Source organism: Podarcis melisellensis (genome assembly GCF_964234715.1).
Source record: "Podarcis melisellensis genome assembly, chromosome: 3".
NCBI lineage: Eukaryota > Metazoa > Chordata > Lepidosauria > Squamata > Lacertidae > Podarcis > Podarcis melisellensis.
Window position 1 is genome coordinate 36,312,721 of NC_138530.1, and position 16,075 is coordinate 36,328,795.

Below are 16,075 nucleotides of genomic sequence, written 5' to 3' on the forward strand. Positions count from 1 at the left end.
TCAAAAGTTCTTGTGGCTTTGACTACAGATTTTACTTGGTATCCACTCCCATTTGCCTCTGCCAAACCTGCCATGCTTCTGTCCAGCTCCATTTTTCTCCCTGTACCTACTAATTTAAGGGCTTTCTGTTAGTATGTGTATGCATTTAATGAAGTCACAGCTGGAAACTGTCAAGTGGTCCGGCAGTTCATTTTTGTGCATGTTTACGCAGAATTAAGTCCCTGTATGTTTACTGGGGTTTCCTCCTAGGAAAGTGTGCAGTGGGCTGGGACTGGAGAGCAGGAGGGATCCATATCTGGATTTTGCCATTAGCCTGGAGAACTTGGACCATTGAGTAGCTACATAGCATCCCCCCAGGAATAACATCCTTGTGTGTCTTGCGTTTTTAATTTGTAAACTGGATGATGAAGCCCCGCTCTCCCTTTCGTAAGGCCAGTCGGCTGGCTCAGACCAAGGGCCCATCTAGTCCAGCATCCTGTTCTCACAGTGGCCAACCAGATGCCTGTGGGAAACCAGCAAGCAGGATTTGAGCGCAAGATCACTCAGCCCTCCTGTGGTTTCCAGCAGTTGATATTCAGAAGGGCTGCCTCCAACTTTGGAGCAAAGAGCATAGCCATTGTGGCTAATAGCCATTGACAGATGATGAATTTGTGTAATCCTCTTTTAAAGCAATCCAAGTGGGTGGCCATCACTGCCTCCTGTGGGTTCCATAGTTTAAGTACATAACAAGTACTTTCTTTATCTGTCCTGAATCTTCCAACATTCAGTTCATTGGATGTCCATGAGTTCTAGTGTTACGAGAGAGGGAGACAAACTTTTCTCAGTTTACTTTCTCCATGCCATGTATAACTTTATCACCAATGTGAGCCAAACTGAGAGACAAGAATTTTCTGAAAAGCAGGATAAAAATGCAATTAAATAAATTTATAAATGTGAACTAGCCAAGTCCTTCCTACATCGTGATGATGCTTAGTTCAGGTATCTCCAAAGAATTGTAGTTCTAACCACACTTACCTAGAAGTAAATTCCATTTCGCTGAGTGGGATTTAATTCCAGTTTATTGTATTTTGGACTAGGGTGTGTTTTCTTTGGCACGTGTTTTAGCATTCCTTTAATTTAATTTAATTGGAAAATTTCTATACTGCCCTTCAGCTCAAGTGGTTTCCAGGGCAAATTACAAACAAAATACAAAAAAGCAAATGAAGTTGGTACAATAAATCAGAATACGACAATATCACAATAAAAACCAGCAATCAAGAGCTGCGGTTAAAACAAGTTCAGACTCAGTATGTTATGACTTAAAAGGCCTGAGCACAGTAATAGGAGGCTTGAGTATGCTTTGCTTTATGTGTTAATGGGACAGGGCTATACACACAAGCCCCACCCCCAACGCCTTGTGCCCCTCTCCACAGTCCCTGACCATCTATCTGTTGCATGGGGAAAGTATGCAGGGGGTTTCTACTTATATTCACTTGAACCTTTATCTGATCAAAGACTCTGAGGAAGCAGAGGCGCTAATAACACAGAGGAGTCTGATTTTATTCAAGCAAATGCAAGCAGAATCCTGCTGAAGACCTTATCCACAAGCATGGAAACTAAGGAGCATGAGATGATTGTGAAGACACTGGGGGACAGGGTTTGTGTTCTACCTCTGATCCCTAGCCAGTGATCAGGGTTGATGGAAGTTCTAATCCAAGAATATGTAGAAGGCATGTTGTTGGCTATTCCCAGATTAGATAATTGCTATTAGTTACGAAGCATGAAAGCAATGGGGGATGGCTATTACCTGATGTCACCCTTGTAGTCTTGACAAAGAGTCTGACCATGATGGAAACAGAATGCTAAACTGATGGAACTTGGTTTAATCCAGAAAGGCTGGATGTTACATTCAGCTGGTTTGACTAAAAATTCTGGGGGTGCTTTCGTAACAATAGTGATGTTAAAGGGTCATTCTGTGGTTATGAACTACATTAGAACGGTGATTGCATAAAAGCTGCCTAATTCATCTCTTCATGTGACCCAATGCATCTCAGTGATTAGTTGTGCTTGTGATTATGTTAAAATAATAAAACTCTTACGTCATAATGCTTGTGTGTGTGTGAGAGAGAGAGAGCGCATTAATTGCATGAAATCATTCTGTGGATGTTTGTGAAATGATTCCTACATGTGTATATAATTAAGCTTAGCTCTTATTGGGTGAAATGGGCACAATAAGAAGGCTAGTGCAAAGCCTGTTCTCTGTTTAAAATACCACCAAAGCCTATGCTAAGGACTTAACATGGGATTTAAGTAGCGCTTAGGCCTTGTGCCTTGCCCTTTGCATTTAGTTTCATTGTGAAGTGTTTTGGAAGTTAGCCTCATAAAATGTGGTTAGCTTGTTTTAAAAGTTCCTTACTGCCTCCCTCTAAAATTATAATCACATGTGAACAGTTTAAATCTAATGGTGTTAAAAGTGACATTATAGTGCCAAAGATTCATTCAGCTCATTTAATCTGGGCACCCACCTTTTCCTTTGAGGGTTTGTGTTTTTCTCAAAGGCTCCATGTTCTTCAGTATAACTGCAGGGGTACAATGAACTGCCTTGTTTTATGCATTTTCCATTTTTGAAGTAGAGCCCAGTGAAGGTATCCAGATGTATTACACATGCTCTTTGCAAAGAAGCTCGATGAAGCTTACAGCAGGGGAGTATTACTGCTGGGTTCTCCCCCTTTTAACGTCTTGATTTTTCTTGGTTCATTGTTCTTCAGCTCTGAAAATTTACTATTTTCTATTCTGAGCAGATGGGGATGATAATATCAGCAAAATCCTTGCGGAGAACCAGTGAATTATGGCTACATGCAAACATTTCTAGTACTTTTTGTTTTACTACAAAGCAACTTCAAATAAATCGTCTTCGGCTTGGCTTGAAAAGTGTCTGCCTATGGTTTTTTGTTTTGTTTTTATTTGATTGAAAGTGGAAAAGTTTATGGAAGTGAGCAGTACAGTCCTATGCATATTTACTTGAGTCCCACTGAGTTCAATGGGACTACTTCCATCTTAAGTGTGCACAGTGTTGTTGCTGCAGTAATTTAATAACAGTTATTGATGGACTTCAACAGCAATCCAGAGTCTTCCTACTCCAGAGCAATCCTATTGACTGGATTTCTGTGTGCATAGCTAACAGAAGACCTAGCACCATATATGCTTCCCATTGTAGATAATGGCTATTTGCATACAAGGCATTTACATTGAAGCAGTTACCTTGCTGTTAATAATACCCCTAGGACGCTGAACATTGCTGTTAAATCTTGTGGAGACAACATTGATGGATTTCTTCGAATTTCCTCTAGCCACCAGATATACCTAGCCCCCTGCTAACTCTCTCACTTTCAGTGTGGTGTAGTGGTTAAGAGCGGTAGTCTCGTAATCTGGGGAACCAGGTTTGCGTCTCCGCTCCTCCACATGCAGCTGCTGGGTGACCTTGGGCTAGTCACACTTCTCTGAAGTCTCTCAGCCCCACTCACCTTACAGAGTGTTTGTTGTGGGGAGGAAGGGAAAGGAGAATGTTAGCCACTTTGAGACTCCTTAAAGGGAGTGAAAGGCGGGATATCAAATCCAAACTCTTCTTCTTCTTCTTTCTCTTCTTGTCCACTCTAGCAGATTATTACGCTGTGTATAGATTTTCCAATAACTAAATCAAGAGCTAACTTATGAGATCAAATTTACAAACATTTTGACTGCTAAATTAGCAGATGATCAGATGACTATTAAGTAGAAAACAAAAGCAGAGTTTCACATCAATGGCAAGGCAGGACCCTAGGCAAAAGCCCTTCTAGTTTGCTGACTTTGGGACAAAGAAAGCTGCTGTATACAAAGTCAGACCAACAAATTCATTTAGCTCAGTATTGTCTACACTGACTGGTAGCTGCTTTCCAGGGTTTCAGACAAAGACTCTTCCACGTCCTTACTTAGTGACCCTGGGAATTGAACCTGGTACTTTTCGGCATTCAAAGCAGATACACTATCTCTGAGCTATGCCACTTCCTCTAACTTCCAGGTTTTATCATTAGCCATGTTGGGCCTCATAGAGAACTAGGCTACCTTGCTACTGGATTTCCATACAGCATTTGTTCTTAGAAGAAGTGGTATGGTTGTGAAACTCCGGTAATATAGGAGATCTTCAGCTGTCCCATCAAGAGACAATTCTGCTGTCTTTCTGCCATCACTTAAACCTTGTAAAACAATTCTTTATTTTACAGGACAAAGCCTTTCTTCCTGAATCATGGTGGTATTAATATTTCCATCCATTTGATTTCAGAAGTCACACTTAAGATTGATCAGGCCACAAATCTCCCAGGCAGGGTTGTTCCCCTCTACAAATAGGTTGGTGAAATAACAGCTACCTTCTACAATGATTCCTACACCCAATTCTCCCCTAATGTGATTCATGTTTGATAGCAAGGTAGTTGATTTCATAAACATAAAAGACAGTGGAAAGAACGTTTCAACACCCCATGCAACTCTGCTGTAACTGGAAACACTGTATTTTAGCTCCCTTTAGGGCCTTGAAAATTATTAACAGTATTTATGGTCGCTACAGTGTAATGGTTGGCAGCTGGGATGCAATTTAACATCATCTGGCAACTTAATAGGAAAACCTCCGTTTTTCTTCCTTATTTCTATTAGTACCACCACCAGGTGTAGTTCTGGTGCACATTCCTGTATACAGACTTCCAGCAGTAAGTGTAGGTCACTCTTTTCAAGGGACAGGTGACAGAACTTGTAGGCTGATGAATAAATATTTGCCCTGGAATGCAAGGGTTTGCTCACTTTTGCTGATATTTAGGAAGAAAAGAGAAAGAGGCTACTAATTGAGATGGGAGGATTTTCCAGGCTGCGGGTAGCAGAAAAGAAGGCACAACATAATGTGTGGGAGGAATCCATCTGAAAGTTGTATAAATCTTCATTATTAACTAAAACAAAGTTCATCAGCAAGGGAATCATCTCTTTCTACCAGCTCATCAAGTTTCCCACATTTCTTGGCATTTCCTTGTGTTGTGCTGACTCTGCTCTGTGTTTCTCCCAGTCTCTCCATCACTATCCAGTGTATATAGAATTCTTCTACAAACTGTCTTGCACTCACAGTCTGTCTAGACACTTATTTCCTATACTCCTGATTCGTCTCTCTGAGATTTGATGTCCATCTCCCATCTCCCCATCGTTCTCCTAGCATGCCGTTTTCAGAATGCAACTGTTTTCAGATGCATTTAAAAAATGACTAACTCAAAAAGAATCCCCCCCGTCCAAGCAAATTAATCTGATGTGCTATAGATAACTGTATAAACTGTGCTTTTCCTTAACGTTCTTGTTTAAAATTAGCGGATGACTTGGGTTGGGGGTTGCTACCCAGCTTCTACTGGTGTGGTGCTAAACTTTAGTACCATGCTGTCTTCTAAAATTGTCTTTGAGTATTAAATTGTCTTTGAGTAATGATTGCTACTGGAAGAGAAAGTAGCAAATCAAGAGCCATTCTTCAAAATGGATCCAACCTTTGAAGAAAATACTTGGCAGCAAAACCCTGGTGCTGATTGGTATTGAAGGTGTGTGTACACCTTGCAAATAAACAAACAAATCCTGAGGATGTTTATACCGAAGTAAGTCCCACCAGATTTGTTAGGATTTGATGCCCTCATAAATGTAATTTGGATTGCAGGTTTGGTTATATTGATTAGCATGTGTTGTGCTCCTAACTAGGCACTGTCCTTTAAATAGTTCTTTGACAATTATTTTTAAGAACTGTTAGACCAGAATTTGCAGTCGCTGACTGCCACAGTTGTGACACTTCAAATCATACTGTGTGGTTTTTTCACACTCATGAATCTGGCTAGGATAATCCTGCCCTTGGGGTTGCAGGGGCGGGCTTGGTGAAAGAGATGGAATGTGGTGCAAGAGGGTTGAGCAGAAGGGAGGATCCCACCCAAATCAGAGGTGCTTCTGCAAATGTAACTCCTACTTACACAAGCTATCTCTGCCTGATTTGGATACAGATCTTCCCTCTCAGTTCTCACCCCAATCAGTAGGGGTCCCCAACCACTGAAAATGGCTTTTCTAAGGGCAGGAGGAATGGGAAAGTAAACTCTCACCAGCCCTCTTTCATGGTTTTTCTTTTGAATCTGAATTGAATTGAATCTGTTACCATGTGTCCTGGGGCAAAGAAATAAACCTTTTTTGAAGTAGGCTTTTTGATGGAAAAGGAACATAAATGTTGTATATAGAAATTAAAATGAAATGTAACTTTAGTAATAGTAGTAATAGAAGTAGTAATTTTCTTGTTTATACCCTGTCCATCTGGCTGGGTTTTCTCAGCTACTCTGGGTGGCTTTCAGCAAAATATAAAATAATAATAATAAAATGTCAGACGTTAAAATCTTCCCTGAACAGGACTGCCTTCAGATGTTTTCTAAAAGTTGTGTAATTCTTTATATCCATGACATCTGATGGGAGGACGTTCCACAGGGAGGGTGCCACTGCCGAGAAGGCCCTCTGCCTGGTTCCCTGTAACTTTACTTTTCGCAGTGAGGGAACTGCCAGAAGACCCTCACAAGTGGACCTCAGTGTCTGGGCTGAATGGTGGAGGTGGACATGCTCCTTCAGGTATACTGGGCCGAGGCCTTTTAGGTTATACGGTCTCGGCAGCCACTCCCAGTCGCCAGTCTGGCTGCTGCGTTTTGGATTAGTTGTAGTTTCTGAGTCACCTTCAAAGGTAGCCCCACGTAGAGCGCATTGCAGTAATCCAAGTGGGAGATAACCAGATCATGTACCACTCTGTTGAGACAGTCTGTGGGCAGGTAGGGTCTCAGCCGTTGTACCAGATGGAGCTGGTAGACAGAATTAACCTGACTCCATGGACAGCTGTGAGTCCAAAATGACTCCCAGACTGCGGACCTGGCCCTTCAGGGGCACAGTTACCCTATTCCAGACCAGGGAGTTCATTAGTGAAATTTCCAGACACTTTAACAGATGTCCAACAATTGTGTGTTATGGAAACGCCTTGAGTTTTTTGAGAAATGTACAACCAGGTAGCTTCAGCTTCTCTAACCGCAGACTTGCCCTAATGTGTGCTCCTGAATATGCAGCACTTTGTAGAAATAATTATTATTATTTTGGGAATTTTTAATGTCTTATGTTTTGCTGTGTTTTTATATTCTGTTGGAAGCCACCCAGAATGGCTGGGGCAGCCCAGTCAGATGGGTGGGGTATAAGATGATGATGATGATAGCAGCACCTTTCTGAGGGCAAAGATGATCACACTGAGGTTGCAGCTAGAGGGACTAAAGTCAAATTGTGACTGACTTGGATACACCAAATTGAAGTCTGCTGAAGTTAAGCAAGGGGTGGGGGGGAATCCGCTGGCCAGTTGAGGTTTCAGGTTAAGCTAACAAGACCAGTGGTCTGGGATGATGGGGATTGTAGTCCCAAAACAGCTGGAGGGCCAAATTTGGCCACCACTGGGTTAAGGCTTTTCATGATGGGAAGAGAAAGCTCAGCAAGTCCACACATAAAACTATGTTTTTATTTTGGGCTGCTACATGGAACGAGAACATTCCATTTTTAAGTTAGCATCAAACACAATATCTCTGCCCTTTCCCTCCAGCTCATTTGGCCTATACAGATGTGAAATCGTTATAGGTTTTTTGCTTTTTTAAAATGGGTGGAGTGCTACTGCATGCTTTATGCCTTTCAGTCATCCCGTGTGGGTCCCTCTAGTTCATGTTATTGGTTTCATATATGCTTGTGCTGTTCACGTAAAATGAAGCGTAATATTATAAAATATGTTTTCAGTGAAAGTTTGTTTCTTGCATTCTCCCATTTCCCTGGGGTGCAAATGAATTATATATATATATAAAAGGTGTGGGGAGAAATTAACTTTAGTCTGTAGTTAATCTTACTACAATCAGTGGAGCTGTTCATGGGAATTGGTGCTTGTATACATACATATAAAGCTGGCTGGTTTCAGTATCATGGTATTCTGTAAAAATTAGTTCAGTTTTACTTTAAATGGTCACATTACTGGTTTTCGGTTTAGAGGAAAAGTTGACAACAGTGGTTTTCAAGCTTCCTTTTTCAGATAACCCTTTTGACATTGGTTTGTGTGCTGAGGAATACCTGCAATGAAACCTCTGTGCATTGTAAAACATTCTGGGGGCCTGGTTTGTGATGTGTGGGATGCCAATAAGGTATACTTAGCACACCTGAGAGTGTTTCATTAGGGGAGTAGTAAAGCACATGGATTCTGTGAACTGAAAATAATGAATAAGTAATCTTTTTGGCCTGAGGTAACTTCCTGTATATATTAATTTGATTAATATATTGCGTGGTATGGCATGTAAAAACCACAAATGGCGAAGATACGGAGAAAATATGCACTTTTCTTCCATGAAAATTCCAATGGTTTTGTAAATATTTCCACTGCTTTGATTTTTGACACTCTGGTTTTAATTAAGGAGATATTAATAGCTTCTTCAGAAAAATAAACATGCAAGGAATTCAGACTTACGGATGTTCAAGTGACATGAAACAAAACTGAATCTGTCATTTTAACTATACCACTTGGTCTATAACAGGCATTTTTGGTTTCCACAGAATATGGAATAGGATTAATTTTTATAAGAGTGGTTGCCATGTTGTTTTGAAAAAAAGACCAGCAGGATCCAGAATAGTTCAGCAGATGTATTTACTGGTCATTTGCGTTAGTAAATTAGCTGGGTTTTGAGTTTCTTAGAAGGGTAGTTGCTCAGTGGTAGTTCATCTGCCTTCCATGTGGAACATCCCAGATTAAATCTCCAGGCGGGGCTGGGACAGCCTCTGTCTGAAATCTTGCAAAGCTGCTTCCAGCCTGAGTAGAGACTGCTGATTAAGATGTACCAATGGTCTGGCTCAGTATATGGCAGCTTGCTATGATCCTGTGTTCCTCTGTGTAGCCTTACTTTAAGCACTTTTCACTGTGCATAAGAGGACTTGTTGATCTTGTCTTTGTGGAATGTCTCTAGAAGATAGGAAAAAATTAAATCCCATTACTTCTGCAAATGATCCCACTCTTGATTTATTTTCTGAACAGGAGTGAGAGGAGAAATGTCACTGGGACGTAAGGAAGCCTTTGAAATTTTCAAGAGAGATTATGCTGATAGCATAACCATTGAAGATAATAAGCAGCTCCTTAAGCAAAGGTAAGATTTACAGTGGTACCTCGGGTTACATACGCGTCAGGTTACAGAAGCTTCAGGTTACAGACTCCGCTAACCCTGAAATATTACCTCGGGTTAAGAACTTTGCTTCAGGATGAGAACAGAAATCGTGCTCCGTCTGTGCGGCAGAAGCAGGAGGCCCCTTAGCTAAAGTGGTACCTCAGGTTAAGAACAGTTTCAGGTTAAGAACAGACCTCCAGAACGAATTAAGTTCTTAACCTGAGGTACCACTGTATACCGAGCTATAAAACTGAGAACACATTATTTGGGCAGAAATACATGGTTGGGATACAGAAATCAGTTACAAGTTGATGTTCAGGTTTAAGCAAACAAATGACCTGATTGTGTTGTGTGCCATTGCGCAAGGCAAGAAGTAGAAACATTTGGGGGATCGGAATGGCAGGTCAGGAAGGTGGCAACTCCTCTGTTCAAAGTCTTTCATAAGAATGTGGATGAAGTGGGAGAGTAGCAGGGCAGGATCGTCGTTCGTATCCATGTTTTTGTATCTGTGTCAAGAGGACCAGGAATGTTATAACCACTTATGATAAGCAGATATTCAAAAAAATACCCATTACTATAATCCAAAGCAAAAGAGATACGGGTGACGCTGTGGGTTAAACCACAGAGCCTAGGGCTTGCCGATCAGAAGGTCGATGGTTCAAATTCCCGCGACGGTGTGAGCTCCCGTTCCCTGGTCCCAGCTCCTGCCAACCTAGCAGTTTGAAAGCACATCAAAATGCAAGTAGATAAATAGGTATCACTCTGGCAGGAAGGTAAACAGCGTTTCTGTGCGCTGCTCTGGTTCACCAGAAGTGGCTTAGTCATGCTGGCCACATGACCTGTACACCGGCTCCCTCGGTCAATAAAATGAGATGAGCGCCACAACAGCAGAGTCGTCCGCGACTGGACCTAACGGTCAGGGGTCCCTTTACCTTTACCTTTATAATCCAAAGCACTCCAATAGAGGACAGATACACATACCTGCATGTCAACTATACAGCATATTGATATGAATGGGTACTGACACAGACCACATTGGCATCTATATGTCCACATTGCATTCTTCTCGGTCACTGCATTGTCATCTCTGTGTACCAAGAAGCAGGGATTTTTCTATCAATGAAATTCCTACTCCTGAGCCTGGACATCTTTCAAAAGTGATGAAGGACTTTATATGACCGACTTACAGTAACTGGTATTATTATCAAGCTCTTTTTTTAAATTAATTTTGAAGTTAATGTTTTATTCCATTGTGTATTTTTAAATATTTCTCATTCCTTGACCCTTCAGAACTGGGCAGGCTAAATGACTGAATACATACACATGCATACATAGAATTATTTATTATTCACATAGCACTTTTAAAAGTGCAATAGAGCCTATACAAAATATTTTTAAGGTTCTGTGTAAGAAATATGTTTATAGTCTTAGAAGCAGCTGCAAAAAATTGGCTTTAAGTTTTGTCTTCATTGTTTTTGTGAGGCAGTGTGATTAGCTCTTATATCATGTATCAAATGGCAAATACAAGTTCAGAGCAACAGAAATGCCTGTTTCTGGAGAATTTATTGGTCAGTAGGTGCTCCTGACAAGGTTAAAAAAAGCATAATACATATAAAAAGGAGGGTTATAATAAGTATGTTTACCAAACACCATATGTGCAGTTTCCAAATTGTGATTTTTACTGGTACAGTTCTATGTGTGTAAGTAGAACACAGGGAGCCAGTGTGGTGTAGTGGTTAAGAGCGGTAGTCTCGTAATCTGGGGACCCGGGTTCGCGTCTCCGATCCTCCACATGCAGCTGCTGGGTGACCTTGGGCTAGTCACACTTCTCTGAAGTCTCTCAGCCCCACTCACCTCACAGAGTGTTTGTTGTGGGGAGGAAGGGAAAGGAGAATGTTAGCCGCTTTGAGACTCCTTAAAGGGAGTGAAAGGCAGGATATCAAATCCAAACTCTTCTTCTTCTTCTATATACTGTATTGAAGGACCAAAAAGCAATATAAAAAAATTAATTAATAAATAATGGATACGTAAGACGCCACTCAAAGAACAACAGTTTCCTCATCTAGGCCCTAGGAGTCCTTTGTGATATTATATTCATGGAATCATTTTGACCTCTTTCTTCATCCGTTTCCAAATTTCCTTTTTCTGTAGAAGTAACAATACTTTGTCATCTAGTACATTAGGTCAAACATTTTGAGGGTTTTTGATAAAATATATTAGCAGTGCTATTTTTATAGAAAAAGAGGTGCTGGAACTCACCTTTGTTCTCTTACAATGAAAAGGGCGCCCACTTGAGAGGTGTTGGAACTGAGTTCTGGTGGGTTCTGGCTGACAAAAAGGCCTGAGTATTAGAATAGGAGAGTTAATTAACATTCAGACCACAGGAGCATGGTGACTATCCAGGAAATTCCATCACAACTCCAAACAAGGTTGCCTGTCCAGTGATTCATAATTTTCCATTTCTACATTTGGCACTTATATGTGGCGCATCTCCAGGACTCACTGAACACAAGAAGAAGCCTGGGAATTCTGGAGATAAACATAGGTACTTAGACAGATGTCTTGCATCTCTTTTCATAGTCCTCTCACACTTTATACTCCTTTATCCTTCCCAGACATCTGCTTTTGATTTTTATTCCTTTGGTTGTGCCTTCTTTTATTATATTCTTTATTCTGATAACTATCTTTCACTCCACCATGGACATTGTGTTCAGAACCATCACATATCTGATCAATCATTTTCTTCAACTAGAGTGATAGATGCCCATATACTTTTAGAAACTGTGCTTTGAAAGTTTTCTCTCAGAATGATAAGGAGGTATATTGTTGCTTACTATGGATATAACAGAGAGCAAACAAGTCACGTGTCTCTACCTATCAGGGCTGAGACATGAGGCAATCTTCTGTTATGCACCATTATCTGCAAATCCTGAGATCATGGCCATTGTACTTTTTCAAAATCTGTGATTTTGCAGAGGCTATGGCTATGTCAAAATGAACAAATATACCCACAACTTAACTGGCTGTGTTTAACTATATAAATTCTTTATACATCATATAAACATAACTCTTTTCACATTATCTAATTGAGTAGAAGCAATTAGAGACCAACATTTAGAACAGGAAATACAAATAGATCAATTCTTATATATGTAATATCCAAATAGAAGCTTTTGTGTTCCACGTATGTACAAATGAATCCGTTTTTTAAAACGTAATGTCCAAATAGAAGCTTTCTGTGGTCCATGTATGTCTTAGCAAATACAAGTGTCAAACGTAACAACTTTAAGGAGCAGTACTTGCAAAAGATGATCTTTTCTTTGTAATGCTCCACATTTGCCTTTGCAAAGTGTGGTTGTTGTATTCAGCTGCTGTATGCCGGTGTCAGACGAAAGAACTTAAAACGTGACAAGGATTCCCGGAATAATACCTTGTTTCACCCTGCCAGGCTTCGTCAGCCATGCATACTCATATTTTGTGTATCAGAGACATGGAACGAGTAACATGGCGGATACTGCATGTTAGTTGAATTTATGCAACTACCGGTTTGACAGTGTTGTGTCAAAACGAAGGCATTAATATGCATGTGAGTCACTATGTCCATGTGTATGTGTGTATACTTTGGTCCATGAGGGCCTTCAGTTTTCTATGCTTCCAAATCTGTGTAGATGTTTCCCCAGTCACACTAGTGGGCAGTGGTTGCTGGAATGCATTGGGACTATGTGTTGTTTCTCTCCCCTCTCAATTAGTGCTTCCTCACTCTCCATAACTTTTACGGAGCTTTCATTTTTGAGAAATTGTGTGTGTGTGTGTGTGTGTTGTGAACAGCTCCACCAACACCTATCTGAGACACCTCATCATGGCACTTAGGGGCAGGGGGAGAAATGTCACCTGCACGCATTGAACACTGGTACGGACAAGCCTTATATATCTATCACAATGCATTGTGTGGCCCTGTTAATAATCATGTAAATAATCATGCATGAAATATAGCCATATAATTCCTATGGTTTTTCTAAAAGACTATCATTTCTTCTCTTATTTCTGAGGTGTTTTTTTAAGGTATTACAGATGGTAATTCTACAGTGGTTGCATACACTTCAGGTTACAGATGCTTCAGGTTACAGACTCCGCTAACCCAGAAATAGTACCTTGGGTTAAGAACTTTGCTTCAGGATGAGAACAGAAACCATGCTCTGGTGGTGCGGCAGCAGCCGGAGGCCCCTTTAGCTAAAGTGGTGCTTGAGGTTAAGAACAGTTTCAGGTTAAGAACGGACCTCCAGAATGAATTAAGTACTTAACCTGAGGTACCCCTGTATTTGAGATGAATTTCATGTCAAAATAAGTAGAAGGATTCAAGCCCAACCCTAGAATCAAATCATATTTAGTTTGTAATCCTAACATTTAAGCAAACCCTATTGAACAGAGTGGGACTTTTTCTGAGGAAACAAGCGTAGAATAACACTGCACTTCTAATATTGGCATAGTTCATTGCAATGCTCATTAAAATTGCCGTAGATGCCATACAAACAGAGCAAGGAAGTCTTGTGCTGCTTGCAGAACGCATTAGTAAAAGAGGTTTGGAACTCCAAATACATCACACTTGTTCAAAACAAACTCCTCTCAGATCTACTCTGTAATTTGGAACATAGCTGCCGAACCGCCACTTGTACAGAAACTCACTGACCCAGCCACTGTTCAAATTTCTAAGTAAGGATTATATATACAACACATTTCAAAGCTAACATAACTTTCTTCTAAATGTAAACCTCTTTTATGCCAGTATTACTATATGCAGTAGGATTGTCATGTTTCTCATTCCCTGCTTGACTTTGGGTTCACAATTATTTTTGTTCCACTGTATTTTCTTTCTTTGGCTTCTTCCCCCGTTTCCTTTTAAAAAATTTGGGTGGATACCTCCATAGACCACTGGAGCAATTTATGTTATGTGGCACTTGGAGATATCTGCATGGCTGCTTTTTATAGATTTTCTTCTGCTCCTCTGTGGTGGAGTGGCATTGCCCACCAATCCTGACCACACTAGCATTACCTCTTCAGGCACCTTATCTTCCTTCTAGTTTGCTTCCCAATTGCTTCCAACTTGTCAGTAACCTTAATTGTAAAATCACAGCATTGGAAAAGATCAGAAAGACATTCAAGCCAACCCTCTGCCATCAACATTTTGTCTATCTGCCAACACCTCCCCCAATCAGTGTGCATGATCCAGGCCACAGTGCACCACAAGTAGAATGTATATTCTCTGCAGAAGGTGGCTAAAGGAACCCATCGTTCCTTCTTGAATCTGATGAAGTAGGAAAGTGCATACCAAAACAACATCCGTAACTTGAAATTTTGTCTGTTATATTTTGTATTTCCAAACTGCTTAACTAACTCCAGAGAGGTGGGTATGTTAGCCACAACCAAGTGTGTCATGGATAACAGATTTATTATGGCCTAAGATTTGGTACTCTAGAGCCCATTTCAACAGATGCACATTTTTTTTAAAAAATAGGAAAATATATATAGATATATGGGTCAGTGGTGGCTGCAGAGGATAGTAATGATTAGTACTCGTCCTCGTTATTATGTTATTGGATGGGCATTTTGTGTAATACAGAATGCAATGTCTTTTGTATTATACATTGGTTTAATTTTTAACTGTCATATTTTATCATGTTAAATTGCTTTGAGACTTTTAAAAAGTGATTAACAAATGTAAATAATAATAATAATAATAATAATAATAATAATAATAATAATAATAATAATAATGGGCCACGGCTGCTGAATGCTAGATGACCAGGAAGAGGGTCTCCACAACCTTTTCAATTAGATATTGTATGGTGGCAGTAGAGATGGGGATAGTTGGAGCTATGTTGTCCAAATATGCTGCTGCTGAAAGGCCAACTAGATCTAACCTGTGTATGCACCCGTAGAATGTGGTTGACCAACCTGTGGTTCTCCAACTCTCATCAGCCCCAACCAGCATAGCTAATGGTTGGGGTGATGGCAGTCATAATCTAACAACATCTGGAGTATCATTCAGCAGCAGCACACCTGCAGACTGCACCTCCAGCTGCCCCTGTCTCCACTGATGCCAGATGATGTCCATCAGGAAGTCCCTGCTCAAAAGAGCATGGGAGACTGGAGAGGCAAGAATAAGAGGTAGACTGCTGGAAAGGGTTAGGTCCTTTCCTCTAGGAAGACAAGGAAACTGTGACAGGCTGGTAAATAACTTATTAGGTCATGTAACTCATCAAGGCAACCCCTCTGTAAATCCAGGTTGAGGAAATGTCTCTTTTTCACAGCTTGCAAGCTATCCCTTATATTACAGCAAGTGCTTAAAACAAAACCCAGGACAAATCATTTCCATAACTTCTTTCCTGTTTACATCAGAAGCAGTGTGTTGAGAAACCACTACAGCATCGCCCAGTTATCCATGTTAGGTTCGGCTCTTAAAGCAATCACTTTCGAGTACACCTCTCTGGTTACTCACTATAGAAATGATCCCTCAAATAAGGGTATGGAGTCCTAAGATACTAGCTGCTTACAATTTGAAAGAAAAAGTGACTAATTGAGAGGAGACAGTTGCCCAGCTGTGCCTCTCATGTGGAAAAGTGCTATTTCTTAGCTTTGTTCCACTGCTCGTTTTGTTAGACAAAAATGGAACTTGCGGGTTTTGCCAATAGCTTCTGCTAGACCAACTCTTGCCCAGATAATCACTTAAACCCAAGGCTCTGCTAACAGTTAAATGCTATAGTTATGTCTTCAATCTGTACAATGATGATTATACACATCTGAGTAACCATTCAAAATTTCATGACTGTCCTGGCCACAAAACCCCGAACAGA

At 40.6% G+C, this 16,075-nt stretch overlaps 1 protein-coding gene across 1 annotated transcript in view; it reads left to right on the forward strand.

Annotated features, from left to right (window-relative positions):
* Nucleotides 1–16,075, forward strand: part of KIF6 (kinesin family member 6) — a 146,911-nt gene that overhangs the window by 71,181 nt on the left and 59,655 nt on the right. The window contains exon 14 of the mRNA XM_081903946.1: nt 9,098–9,206. Within this exon, the coding sequence (XP_081760072.1) occupies nt 9,098–9,206 (109 nt within the window). The remainder of the gene's footprint in view (nt 1–9,097; nt 9,207–16,075) is intronic.